This window comes from Neodiprion fabricii, chromosome 1 (genome assembly GCF_021155785.1).
Source record: "Neodiprion fabricii isolate iyNeoFabr1 chromosome 1, iyNeoFabr1.1, whole genome shotgun sequence".
NCBI lineage: Eukaryota > Metazoa > Arthropoda > Insecta > Hymenoptera > Diprionidae > Neodiprion > Neodiprion fabricii.
In genome coordinates this window covers 5,371,000-5,385,946 of record NC_060239.1, presented here as the reverse complement: position 1 = coordinate 5,385,946, position 14,947 = coordinate 5,371,000, and the positions used below count along the sequence as shown (strand labels likewise).

The window sequence follows — 14,947 nt, the reverse complement described above, 5'->3', positions numbered from 1 at the left end:
AATTCAGTTTCCTCGTTTTGCGTCAACCCGACCGCAACACTCGCTGCGGTTTTTTAAGCTCCGTTCTCTGCTGCGTTTTGTGTGGGCATGTGCCAAAATGAATTTAGAGCATCGCGCAGAGCGAGCGACGATCTTGATGGACGTGTCGCGCTCAAAAATTTCGCTTTTGCATGATGAGATGATCAGGTCAACATATTTTTTAGAATTTGGAAAATCGGCGTTTCGAGAAAGAATTGAGAACATTGGCAAATAAAGTTGTTGTCATTTTTGTACGAGTATGAAAGCCTCGCGTGGATATTTCAAATTCGTTATTTTCAATAAAAGTATTCATACACGGATTTTCTAATATTATAAACGACGTTGGTGCTTTTTCACAAAGAAATTTGCAAGCAAATCGTCAAGATCTTGATGGAAATTGAAAATTATACGTGAAATCGACGGCTCGGCGTACAAGCTAATTCTTTCAATATACTTTTTATTGTTGAATTACTCGTGGTGTTTTTTCATTTTTGAATATCGCGTATGCTGAATAATTGGCAGGGTGTAATGAATATTGATATGGCAAAACAGCGGACGATTTGGAAGCTCGGTTTGCAGGGACGGGAGAAGAGAACGAGAGAGAAATTATTCTTTCAATATTCGTTATTATCCTCCTTTGCAATTATAAGACTCCGCGATGCTGCGCAGCTAATTGTTTTAGGATTTAATTCGTATCTCTGTTTGTTTCTTTTTTCGCGGTTTGCTCAATACCTTCGTTCCACGGTTATAATTTGATTGCGGTTAATTTTCGCAGATGTAAATTGCGGGTGAAAGACGAATCTTTGCAAGTTTTCATTTCACGGAATAGACGTAAAGTTATTACACGAGACTTTGTACAATTGCTGAATATTTGCAAAATAAAAGGTACTCGGCTCACGATATTAAGCCTGGCTAACCCGAGGCAACGTAAACTCGTATAAATGGTATACTGCAGTTTGTACATATAACGCATTCAAACTGAGGGAAATCAGACGACGGAAAAACACAGAAACTTCTACAGCACAAGGTGGTGGTGGTGGTGGTGATGGTGGTGGTGGTGGTTGCGGTGCAGGGAAAAAAGTTGCGAGAAAATTTGATTGCTTTTACGACACGATTACGCTGCCGCAGACTGTATAACAATAGGTACACACAACGGCGGAGAAATAACAGCCGAATGAAAACACAAACGATATAATTCAACGACTTTTAATGTCGCTTTACAAGCGCATTAAAATATATAAAAGGTATATGAGAATGAAACGATGCGTATAAAAATAACGTACAAATAACACCGTGTTTTAACAATACATACCGATAATAAAGCCGATTATAATTGCTCCGTTATCTTATTATACTTATAGCAATGAGCGACGTCTGTTCAGCTAAAACTTTCCGCGAATAAGAAGTAATTTTCAGAAGATTGATCGGGATGCAGGTAGGAATGAAGATAAAAAATGTATAAACAGATAATTATACACCCGGTAAGTAAATTCGTATTCCAGCGATCGGACTGCGGAATTTGTGGGATTTTTTATAAACTTGTTATAATGTTAAATTTGTTATTGCTTCACACACGTGTAACGTACGGATAACTTCGGCTTCGGTCGCCTGATTTTCTTCTCACGGTGGTATCTCTACCCAATAACAAGAATACATATTTTTCATTTACACGTGCTTGATGCACATAAATAAATTGTAAAGGAGAAGGTGAAAAAAGAAACGGTCAAAACGAGCAGCTTAAAAAGCGTGAAAAAACTGGCCAATTATAGCTTGAAGCGAGAAAAAATTAATTCTTTATCATCGAAATTTATGGAAAAAAAAAAACAGGCGAACAAACATCGTGGAAAACAAATTCCAATTTACCAGGTATTCACCCTTTCGTTCTATCCCCACGGATATAAAGCTGCCCGCGATACGAACATTACTTCAGAGTTAATCGCCCAAGCAAATTAAAAATAATAAAAAAACGCAATTTACAATATTACATAATATTATGAAATAAAGCTGGACACGTTTAAAACTTGTGTTTCCTAATTACTTCGTTTCAATAATTATTATACCTTTGCATAATTGTGCATAAAAAAGTAGATTTCGAGAGTACGAAGGTGTCCTCCAGAAATTTTCCAACTTTTATACCATATTTTCATACATGATCTTTACATAGACACGTATATATACATAGACCTGAACGTCTCGATCAGCTTCCGGTGAACCTGCAGGAGGAAAGGATTAATCCCCCCTCCCCCCCTCATAAATTTTTGCTCTCTTTTCCTTCTCCCACGATTTTTTTCCCCGCAACATACATTTTTTCTCCTTCTCTCTATCTATCCGGACCACCCCCTTCCCCCCTCCCCTTCCCTCTTTCTCCTAAACTGTGACCCACTTCGTCCGTGCACCTTCCAATATCTCACCGGATCTATTTTCTCTCAACTTCTCTTCTTCGCCTCTCCCGCAACGTCACCCCGGTTAAGTTAAGGTTGTATTAGGTACTTGCAACGTTCTAACGTTCCACCATCAGCCATCCGCTCCTCCGGGCCGTTGCACCAATCTTCGGGGAGAAAATTGCGCTTTATTGCCCTTCACCCGGCAAGCTTGTGCGGCCGGTGAAAATACCCTCGTGAATATTAAAGCGGAGGGTTTAAAACGTTCGGCTAAATAAAAAAAAAAAAAAATAAAAAAAAAAACACCTACTTCCGGCGTGTGTATAAAAGTACGTTATACGTACAGCGGTGCAGGTGCATCCTTAAGGATATTCATTTTGAGACGTTGAGTAGCTACACTAATACGATCCAGTTCCATGCTTAATATTCCCGTGTACGTACACCATCAATCAAACATTGTGAATATAATATACTTGTGGTAAAAACGATATGAAAATGAAACGAAATGTTCATCGTTCCGGGGACAATGGTCTGTAACAAAATGAAACGAGGTGCTGAATTGTATAATATATATACTCGGTTGGTATAACGTTGAAAATTTTCCCTTACACATATATTATGTATGTACTGTACGTACCATCGCGTTATAATGTTATACCAACAAAGTGGCTATGTAGATCAGTACCTATACATATACGCATGTATAAAAACGGCCCATTCAAATTCCGAAGGGAACGGCCGAGCAAACAATGAATTCTTTTCTTTGCTGTTTAATTTCGCACACATCTACAGCCAGCGACTTTAATTTTCCGTGCAGTCGTGCACCGCGGACTATGATCGGCAAGAGTAATAACGGTAGGTACGTACCTACTACGTATCTCTTTGTGCGCTTTCGAAAATGCCTCTGTTTTCGGGATAAATCTATACGCCGATCGGCGTTCGTCGGCGTTGGTCTGTCGATTTTTCCTCAATATAGGTATAATACATCGATGGACGCGTTCCGACGTTGAAGCTGCGACGGTGCACCCATTGTCGGATAAAGGTTTTAATTTCGAACGGAATCGTTCAAACGGACCGGGAGGCATCCGATGAAAATGAAAGAGATAAAAAGATTAGGAACAAAAAAATAAAAGAATGGAGTAAAAACAGAACAAAGGAACGGAAGGGAAAGAGAAAAATATAGAGAGAAAGAGAGAGAGAGAGAGAGAGTAAACGAGGGAAACGAAAATAGGAAATGGGAAGTAATAGGGGTCGAAATGAAAAAATAAAAACAAAAAAAAAAAAGGAAAAAAAAGGAAAGAAAAGAAAGAAAAGTGTAGACCAAAGAGGTAAAAGGTAAAAGAGGCAAAACCGCTGCCCAGTCAGACTGATAAACCCGACAAAGCGCAATGGCTGAAACAGCGTCAATGGACTGGGGAGGGGGGATGGTTTCTAAATTCTTTAGGCTCGCTTTGACGGAGACGATTTATAGAATAGTAGATAAATATCGAATCAGATTTTTCTGAAGAATAAAATTTGGCCATTTTTTCGGCAGAGATTGCAACTTTCGGTAAATATTTTTTAATTAAGTGAAAAAGGCACGAGAAACAAAATAAAAATTAAAGAAAACAAAAAACAGTTCGTCGACAATTCAGTCTGGAATATGTATTCATTTTTCAAACGAACACATGCAGCAGCAGCGGCGTATGTCGCATTGATTTAACATGTCAACGGGCGTTTGCGAATATTTGCGAAATGAAAGACTGAAAGCAGTCCGCGTGACTGACACAATACAGACTTGATTAAACTTGGCTTTATTTTTGTTCTGTTTTTTCGTTTATTATACACCCACACGCGTATAAACTATCAACGCTGTACGCTGCGTGAATTGGCCTATAGAGAAATTTCTCCCCTATTCGAAAAAAAAAAACCAAAAGGAAACAACAGAAGAAACGTATAAACAAAAGGAGAGAATAAACGGAGCAATTATTGGATTGGTTTCTCTTACTTTCTTTCTTTATTTATTTATTTCTTTTTTTTTTTTTTTTTCTTCATTCTTTCAGCGATTTTTCGCAAGGCTGCAGACAAATTCCGCGCGTGTTAATCAAGTTTTTTTGCCTGGTACGTCGAGGCAGGAGGGTGTTGAAGATAACTTCGGAGTTCTGATCCGAGACGCGTGGAACTGAGACGGTAAATAATAGTTTTGCTGGGGGCGCCTCCCTGCGGAGACCACCATTCTCTTATTACCGGAAAAAAGGTGATTCCCGAAAATTACTTCGCCATCTTATCATCAGGGATCCCTCGTCCCGTTCCTTTTGCAATTTCCCGTACCTGCACCGCACACCCACGTTATACGTACACGAATACCAATACGCGAAGGTGAAGCGTTTCCTCTTCTTCTCTCATTGTTCTTCGTTCTCTGCCGGTTATTCCTTCTTTACTTTTTGCGCGAAATGTTTTTTACGCCAAGGTTTCGCCCCCGTGTTTTTCCTCGACTTGATTTCTAACCCCCCGCGGGTGAATTCGAGATGGGGATAAAAGGGGATCATGTATGCGAATAAAATAATCGAAAAGTCTGCGTCGAGAGGTGAAAAATTTTTCAAACTCGATCCGAGTTTATATATACATATATATATTATGCCTTACGCTCCTGGGTTGAATTATTCACGAAGCGTTTTTGTTGTCAAAGTTAAAAATGATGCAGTATCTTTTGTTGACTGCTTTTCACGGTTCGTTCTCTCGTCGTGTTTATATCGCAAATAGAATTAAAAATAACGCTTTACTTTACGAGTAAAAATCAACGTGGGCGTATGAGTGTAAAAAAAAAAAAAAAAGCATTAAAAAACCTTGCATTTGTCCCTTCCTCAGGAAGAAACAAAATAAAACAAAAAAAAAATAAATAGAAAAATAAAAAACTGACAATACCAGCGCGAATGACTAAAATTAATAAAGTTAGACAAACGAGCCGTAATTTCGTGTACAGACAGCTGGAATTATCGGGACACCAGTAATTCTGGGGGTAACATGACGACCAATTTCAACCCTAAACCAGACCCCCGCCATTACAGCTGGATGCACGAAAGAGTATACGTGGATCTGGGTTTTGCAGTACGTATTATTAAAAGATTCGTCGAAACCGGAGAAAACACAGTTATGCACAGATTGACGTCACGTTTTAATCCAATTACCTGATTGAGAGAATAGTGACGTTATTTTTTTTTTTCTTCCCCCTCGTCTCTTCACCGACGGAGAGAAAGAACATCAGCATCGTTAATGGAACTCGTTTTAAGTTGTCGATAATCGCATGAACGTTTGATCGTGATAGCAGTGGGTGTACTGATTTGATTGTAACATTTTTACGAACTTTGACGATTTTATCTTTCAACCAGTTAACGAAATTTCCCTAAATACGTGACCGAATTTGCATTTTTTCCCCGATCAATCAGAGCTGTTCAAACGATCCCCCGGATAAATATTTCAGATGACAAAAATCGTCGATTGGATGAAGAGACGCGAGCGGTGAATATAACGAAATTTGGATATTGGCCGCCGCTGCTGCCGGAGGTTGATTAAATCACAGAGGTTAAAATGGTAATAGTGCCAAACCGTAGACGTGTTTCTACGCGGCGTCCATAAAACCGTTTATATATATATACAGTTACAGGTTTCGGCGTTTATTGCTGGCGTGGCCTAGTTTTAGAAACGGACGATGATTTGGCCTCAACGTGTATACCTGTAACATCTGCCAACCCCAGAGCTTTGTGCCTCTCGTCTCTCGTACGAGAAAGGATTCAATCGTACGGGGTAAAAAACATAAGATAGAATAGAGAGTAAAAAAAAAAAAAGAAAAAAAAGTAGAGATACAAAAAGGGTGCCTCTATACGTATAATAATAGTAATAATATTGTAACAGGTACAACAGTGGGCGGGATATGAATTCTCTCGTTTGAATATTGTGGAAACGTCGGGGAATATCAACTGGGTGATTGTCTGGCACCCTCGTCGGTATAAGCTGCAGGGAGCAGAAGAAGAAGAAATGTAAATACAAATATAGTAAGCGCGAAGGGCGCGTCTGGGGCGGAAATTCCTCAATATTGATTTGGCAAGGAGGCAAAACCCGGCTCGAGCCTCCGTCGGGTAGGCGCGCTGTTTGCCTCGGCAGCCCTCAAGGGTGTCAAGGGTTGACTTTGAAATATACCGGAGGAATCACCGAGAGCAATGGACGCGCAACCCCGCCGAGGGATGGGGGTGAATAAAAGGCGAAGGCGGCTCCGCCTTACTCACGTGCTCGGTGTTGATAGCGGCACTATCTCTCGGATCCGGATGTTCTACGTTGGCTCCATTTGCCAGGCCCGGACCAGGAACAGAACCGACGTTACCGCTTCCAGTGCTTCCGATGCTGAGACCCTTTGCCCCGGTACATCCTGCCGGCGTTTGCGGTAAACTCTGAAAAAATAAATAAATATAGCCTGGATTAGATAGATATGGACGAGTTGTTTAAGAGCGGTATGCAAAATTTATTCACATTTCTCGCAAATATAACGACGTGTGGCGAATAAGAAATACGTAAAACGCAGTTTCTCGTTGAATGCGAAAAAAAAACAACAATTTTCACTCTGTTCGATTGAGAATAATTGTACCTCTGTGAGTCGGTGTTTATTGATCTTACTTTCAAGTACAACATTTACGATATTTGTAAATCGTTGAAACTCTGTTACAAATGTATTCTTAAAGTAACAAGTAACGGACTTTTCTCGAAACGAACTACGTATCACATACATGTTACGTACAGTTCTTTGCGGTAAATGTATTTACGTATAATAAAAGGTCCCATCGTGCGCGGGAGGTAAAAATCCGACCGAAATGGATAAAACGAAAAATGGATTTAAACGAAAAAAAAAGGGATAAAAATCCCACGGGGAAAGGTCGTGGCACGTTTTAAACTAGTAAGCGAGACTCTGGAAGGGTCGACGGAAGGCTGACAAACTAAGTTACCAGCGCAGAGCTCTTTCGCGCTGCACTTTACAGGGTTCTCATCCAGCACTCGCTTCCGCGAAGAATGAACAAAAAATTTCGTTTCTATACGTATCCGTATAGGTAAAATATACATACATACACGCAGTTATGTGAATACGTACTGTATGACATTTTGCTTACAGAAATGGTTTCCCGTATCTTTCAGATGGTGGGACAAAAATTCTCACAGACCGCGCGGCACGTGCGAGGATTCCTTTTATTAACAACGGAAATTGCCTGTGACCAGGATATATTACAATTCAATTTTCTGCCCGGTGCAATGTCTACGTAGGGTTTCACTTTCTTTCAATTGTTGTTAAAAAAAAAACAAAAAAAAAAAAATGTATACGCGAACTTTTCTGCAGCCGTAGACACAGCGAGAAGCATCGAGGATCGTAATTTTGCGACAAGAATCGCATGCGAAAAGTACACGTGGCAGGAAGAGAAGAGAATCAATTTTTTTCAGAGAGACCAACGCGATTCTTTTTCTTCTTCTTCGCGATATTCTCCGTTCAATTCTTTACCTTGTAATTATTACTCTGCAATTAAAAGGCATTAAAAATTCATTAAAATTGTCGCTTCAGCTGGCTGCTGCTGCTGCTGCTGCTGCTGCTGATGATGATGATGATGACGAAGATGCACGTTCGGTAATAACTAACGCTCGGACCTCTGAAACGGACGAACTGATCAGGGAAAGGCTCTGATGATAGGGAGGGGATGAAGAAAGGTGATCAAAGTACGCTTCGCAGTAAAGCCCACGGAGTACCAAAGGTGAGAGACGCCGGTCGGTGTATTATAAGCGCGAAAAGACGGCGGTGCATCGGAAGACGTTGTTTCTTCGCCTTCTCGCACGCCCGAAGCTCCAATATTTACTTTATTGTCAATAGTCGAGAGGCGAAAGTGCTCTTAGAGTAATGGGGATATCAAAGAGTCGATAAGCGTGGCGTTTTACGATCTCGCAATTTCCCCTGTCCGCGGCATAATATGTTTCTATCTATACATTCTACGTTGAATATGCGTATAATGATTACCGACACGTTAGAAAAAATTTTCTCTTCAATTCGAATTCGTTCGTACCGTCTGCGTCAGCGATAGCCACTAAGTTAAAAATAATCGACGCGTCGACTGACCTAAATCGATGATCGATGAAACCAAAATTTCGTAAACTTCGGTACGTAGTCTTAATGGCGGAAAAGTTTGTTGATAATTTATAGTTTCATAAAAAATATTTTTCAATATCGTGCGAAAACATTTATTTATATTTCACTTAGGACAATGATAATAATTGATACTTTAGTCACATGAATTAAGATCGTTTTGCGTCGTTCATGGGAGTAAAAAAGAAAAACCGATTGTGAGGAAAAATAATTGAGTCGGTCGATTAATCGATTTTGAAAAATAATCGAATATTTTTGGTCATTCTTACCCGGCGTTTTCGGTTTTCCGATGGCTTGTTCCAACGGTTTCGGGAATTTGACGTTTTACGGTTCAGACCCACTCTAGAGTATACCTGTAAAAACCTCCCTGCATACGCGTCTATCTACATATATACAATATACACGTATATATGTTATACTCAGCAAAGTGATACGAGGAGCGAAATTTATACGACAGGATTGCAGGGTATCACATGCAGGATCCGGAATAAATTTCGTTTAGCAAAAAAGGAATCGATCAATCAGTCGGACAGGGTTACGCTTCGTCTCGAAGTTTAACCGGATGTGCGGAGGTGGAAATATTATATAAGTATAGGAGGGTGGAAGTAATGCCTATACATCGCATCTGTTTGATACCCTTGTGCCTTGTAGATTATATCTCTGCGAATATGGCCAATCGTGCTTCGCTTTACCAGCGACTTGTAAGGGTGAAGTGCAGGGTTTCTTTCTAGTTATATGTGGTTCTTCATCTTTTTTATTTTCACCACGGCGAGAAGAGGCGTGACGAGGGGCGCGTATCGTGCAGAATTTAAAACCCGGAGGGGAACAAGCGGTTTCTCAGGGGAGTCGGCGAGTTTTCTTTAGCATTGAAATTTACTTTTTACTGGTTTTTGGTTTGGATTTCACTCCGGCTATCACCCTGCGCGTAGCAAGTGCGGATCTCCTACCCTCCTTTCTTTATCATTCTTATATCGGCGCTTAAACCGATTATCAATTTCAATTAACGATCGAGTATGAAATTTCAAAATATGTAAAGAAAAATCGATTACTGGATACAATTGTTGGTTTCCACTTTAAACATACAGAGTTTTTCGTTTTGTAAAATTGATTTTATTTTCAGCAAACTCTACCAATGTTTACGTTAAAGGATACCGCTGTAATGGAAAGTCTTCGCGAAGCCCCAAGTTTTGGATAAGCAATAACAGATTTTGTAGGCACGGAGGCAGAGAAGAAGGGTGATCTTAAATTGCATCTGCGCGCCGCGTTGCGTCCTCATCAATCTTAATATCAGCCAGCGATGTGCGGTACAGAAAATTTCATTTCAACAATAAGTATTACACGAGCACACGAACCAGCAGCGTTTGTTTAATGAACGCGCCAGAACCGTTGTGCAAAAAGAAAAAGAAATCGCAATTTGGTACGAGGTAGCTTATTAATTTAGATGGAGAAGACTTCGCCTGATACGAGATGTATAAATAACAAGCCTTCTCTAGAAAATTACCAAAAATTTTCCAATGGAGAATATATTTCATCTTAACAGGACCGATGGAAGAATTTTATTCTTATTACGTACTAAGAGGATGATAAAGAGGCTGAGAAAAGAGAAAAAGAAAAAGTAACGGATGCGTAAAGGGACGTCCGGTCGTAAGTAATTCAAAATTGCTCGTGCATTAACATTTTTTTAAAGCATTCTTCTTTATTTTTTAATCAGTTTCCTTTTTCAACCGCTTTACTTTTCGATCTCCGTTCACTGTCTAGTTCCGTTTCTCTCCGCTTCTCTTCAGCTTTTTCAGTCAGCTGTGTAATCTGTGCAGAAAAGCGTCTCGCCGCAGCTGCAGCAGGCACGTGATTACAAGTTTTTGTGAAAGAGTCGCTATTACATTATATCGCCGAACGAATTGAATTCCCCGCTTAAATACGTTTATGGGTAGGTACGTTAAGTAACGAGAGGTGCGAGCGCCGGAAGGAAAGTTAAAATTGAAAAATAATTGTTGCTCCCTGTAATTTCCGTCGCACCTTATAATACTTTCGTACAATGAACCCTTTGCACAGGTATCTCGACTTACGACCCGAAGACGACACCGTTGCCCGTCTGCCGTTTTCCGAACACGTTTCCCCGTCCGCGAAAGGGTGCTAATTGCTTTTCACACCACGTGGGAATGTTAATGAGAATTATAATTGCCGGATGTAGCCACAAGACCACCTTTTCTTCAAATGCGAGATAAAAAAAAAAAAAAAAGGATTCATACATTTTTTTCCCTCTTTTTCAATAGAATGAAATGAAAACGAAAAATGAAGAAGTAAAAAGTCGAGGAGAAAAGATTAATAATAAGAACAAAAGGAAACATCTCGAAAAGTTGGACCCTCCCGTATACAATTAGGGGAAGCTGAGTGGCTGGAATGGCCGCGACGTTCTTTGGACTTCGAACAACTCTCTGCACAGACGTTCGACAAGGAAATTTGATATAGATCTACACATCACGTTTTTTTTTTTTTTTCTTTACAGGTAATTATTTTTTATTACATCCTTCAACCCTTCGGATCCGCCCCAGATCTGTCAGCTTATTGGTCGAGTCTGAAATTGAATCGGTAGATATCCATTATACAGGGGCTCTTTAAAAATTCGTTTTCAAGCAATATAACTTGCGGCTCCGCGATCGATACGCTCGAGTTTTCTTATTACCTTTTTTTCGTGACGGACAGATCGAGGTAGAAAATTTTCGAAGATCCCTTGAATTATGTCAGCTTGTTATAATTTATTTACAATATCGCGTGATTTTTGATGTGTGAAAATTACTCCTATCGCACTTGGATTGTTTATTGCATTTAGTTATGTCAGAAGGCTGCAGCAATAAAAACTTGGTAACAATCTTAATGGGTTGACATTCGTGCTTTACCCAAACTTTACAGGTAATTAAACTTTCGAAGAACAAGATGGCGATGAAACTATATACAATTTCCCATTAACCACAAAGTGCTGCTGGTATGCAGTGTACATGCATACCTGGTATACATGTATACCAGGATAGAAAATTCAGACGCGAAACTCCTAAACTTAGTTGCCCGTTCAGTCGAACATAACAAACGACTTTCCTCAGCTCTGTTACCGATTGTCTTCGTCATCTTTTTATAAAAAAATTTAGTTTACCTTTCAGTCAATTTCGAGTATTAAGATATATGGATGAGAAGGTGTCGAAGTCGGCTTTTCCACCTCTCGAGACACTCGAGACAGTGCTAATAAGGAGAAAACAGCAGCACCTGCAAGACGTGCGAAGGACGCCGGTCTCGGTCGCCTAGAAACAACGAGTTTCAACTTTGCCAGAAGTGTGTACTTGGCGTTTCTCGTTTGCAAAGGTTAAAACGACGACCGGGATATATATACGTATAGACTTTATATTAAAGAAGTACGACGGGAAAAGAGGAAAGAATGAAATGACGGGGAGAAGAAAAGAAACTCCCGACTGCAATTCTACGAAAGTAAATAAATAAACATATAAGTCAAGCAAGAAGTCGAGCGAATAAGAAAAACGAAATCTATCTATGGTTTTTTATTCGTATTTTCTTTTCTTATGCGATCAAATTCGATAGTGGAAACTTGACGCGAAATGGGAGCAGATGGCGAAGACTCGGAAGATATTTCACGGCAGCTCTCACCTGCATTATCTGTATCTGAGTGCTCATTCGGTGGCTGATGTATAACGCCATTATACCGTAGCGTACTATAAATTTTCTACTCGCATAGACAGCCGTTCGATCGTTAGTTATTTGAGCTTGCAGGCCGGAGCACGGCCGACGTTTCGCGGATTCTTGATCAGAGAATTAAATCGGAATATATGAGCTCTGTGCGCGCTGTAACTAATGGATCTGGCTAATCCTCTCGGTTGATCAGAAGAGGAGAGCCGTTACAATGCTAATAAGAGTAAAAATTGTACCGGCAAACAACCCGGCTACTGTCCAATCCGCTTGTCATCTCACGATGTGTGTGTCAAAAGAGAAAAAAAAAAAGAAAATAGGATAAGCAGTAAGAGAAAAGAAAATCAAAGCACAAACTGCGCTTACGGAATAATTCGTTCAAACTTTATTTGGTACAGCTGCAGCCTCAGTGAGTTAAAAACCGAGCGCTGACGAAATCGTGACCCAGTTTATTATTATGCAGCTGGTGCTGCATTAACGTTTTTCCTTATTTGCTCTCTCTCTCTCATGTATATGTATTTCAATTTTTAAACACGAAAATGTAAACTCCAGTTCTCGCTCTAATGGATATTTCGCGAGCCTTAAAACGGCCTCGATTTTCACCCGGAGCGAGAGCTGAAAACCCTTCGGATTTCCGAGTTGAAGCGGTAAAGGAGGAAGTGAACAGGGAAACAAATGATCGCTCGAGAGACCCGAGGGAGTGATTCAGGTCTGTTGGACTAGGCACATGATATCATGTATAAATATATATACAGATTCGTTGGGTAATAAAGCGATAACCGAATACATTAGGCTGGAGGACCATTCCAGCGTTCGGGATTAATGTATCACAATATTATCACGTCTGAGATGACGTGGAGTTTAGGACATGAAACGTGGTTTCTACTACAAGCTTTTGATCGCGGGCCGATAGCCGGGTGAAAAAGGCTTGTTGATCGAAGGTTTTACGGTATCTCGAAAGCAGCATCAGCACACGTATTCGAGGTGTAAGTGTGGCGTTCGTTCGGCGAAAGTGATGGTCGATACCGAAAGCCCTGTAGGTACCGGACCCTGGAGGTGTTTCGTGATTTCGTTTTATACTTCTGGTAGCGATTGGCTAGGTCATCATTCCTCGCCTAGAGTGATAGTGAAGAGAGGAACCAAGGAAGGAAGGAAGGTAGGAAGGAAGGAAGGAAGTAGAAGTAAGTGAGTCGGAAATACCGGGGCGATTTTCTCTTCTTTATCGTTTTCTGGTCTATTAAGATAAAATAAACGACCGAAACCGGGACCACAATAGAACTCCTCATTCACACGGGCAATCGTACGAATTGACGCAGGTCTTGAGAGTAACGCGGATGTGTTCGCACGTAGATCGTTGATAGTGTGGGTACATCGGAGTAAGGTTCGTTCTACCGAAGAAGGAACCGTCCTATTCGAGCATCCGGGTCGTTTTGCCTGCTCGTATTCCCCACTGAGCTGAACTACCACACCGAGTCATATAGTCCCTGAAATTCGCGCCGAAGGGTCGACTTATTACCTACCAGGTAGTTCCAGGACTTTCCGTAACACTCTAGAAAGAGAGTGAGTAGAGTAACGGGGTCGTTTTAATGCCTCGACTCAAGCCCGTACCAGGTGTTTAGGATCGTTAGAAATTTCCCTGGGTTTATCTCCTACGGTGAAGAGAGAGGGAGAGAGAGAGAGAGAGAGAGAATCATGGATGAGCGGAAAGAGGATGGTGTGCAGGATTTTAAGTAGAGGGTGGAAATCAATGCCAGCTGAAACGTCTCGAACCTTTAAATATATATGTAGGTTGGACTTACGGATGAGGCGACATTACGAGCCCACCTTTTAACCTAGAAAATAATATTTCCCTCTTCTTGACGACCGCAGTGCCAGTTTGTGTTCGGTTCAGAGTCGTAGAGTAATTTAATCTCATTAAGCCTGGGTTATACGCCGCGCTAATCGTGTCGAGCACCCGTTTCGTCCTTGGCCCTCTTGCACTTTTTATTTGATTTTTTTTTATTTTTATTTTTTTAGAAAGGAGATAGATAAATAGTGGTAGAAGCTTCGGGAGAAAGAGTGAAACGAAGTGAGACCCACACTCGCCTACCTCGTTTCACCACCACACGACTAAGTGGATACTGTAACGTGAGCGGGCTGGAAGATATTTATGATCTGTCTTGTAGCAATCTAACTTAACCCCATCCTCGGTAACAAGGGACTCTCACCCTCGCCGCCTCACCGGCTCACTGCCTCACTGGTTCGCCACCTTATACCGCACTCTCCACCTCGGTTCAGCCACGAAATGAACTCGAACTCCTCTTCTACCGACGTCGGTCCCAAGGCGAACGAACGAACGAACAAGGAAGGAAGGAAGCAAGCAAGGAAGAAAGGAAGGACGGAAGGAACGAACGAACGAACGAACGAACGAACGATCCTAAGGTCTCAGCAGCTAGCTTTTCTCCCTGCGGGAGAAATTCAAGCCCTCCGTTTTCCTATCTTTCGACTAATTTAAGACACGTCTGTTGAGTGGATGCCGCTGTTCATCCGCGGCGAAGGCCAATATATACGGGAAGAAAGTAACGGTTTGTTTCACGAGGTGGAAATTTCACCTCGCGAGATTGAATAGATGAATGTGGATGAAAATCGAGCGGGATCGCGAGAGCATGAAAAGCGAAAACAAAACTCGGAGCTGATCGTTCCGTGCAAAGTTCTAATACATATA

At 41.0% G+C, this 14,947-nt stretch overlaps 1 protein-coding gene across 1 annotated transcript in view; it reads right to left on the bottom strand.

Annotated features, from left to right (window-relative positions):
- Positions 1-14,947, bottom strand: part of LOC124179024 — a 188,632-nt gene that overhangs the window by 18,167 nt on the left and 155,518 nt on the right. Inside the window, exon 4 of the mRNA XM_046562979.1 lies at positions 6,662-6,823. Coding sequence (XP_046418935.1) covers positions 6,662-6,823 — 162 coding nt within the window. The remainder of the gene's footprint in view (positions 1-6,661; positions 6,824-14,947) is intronic.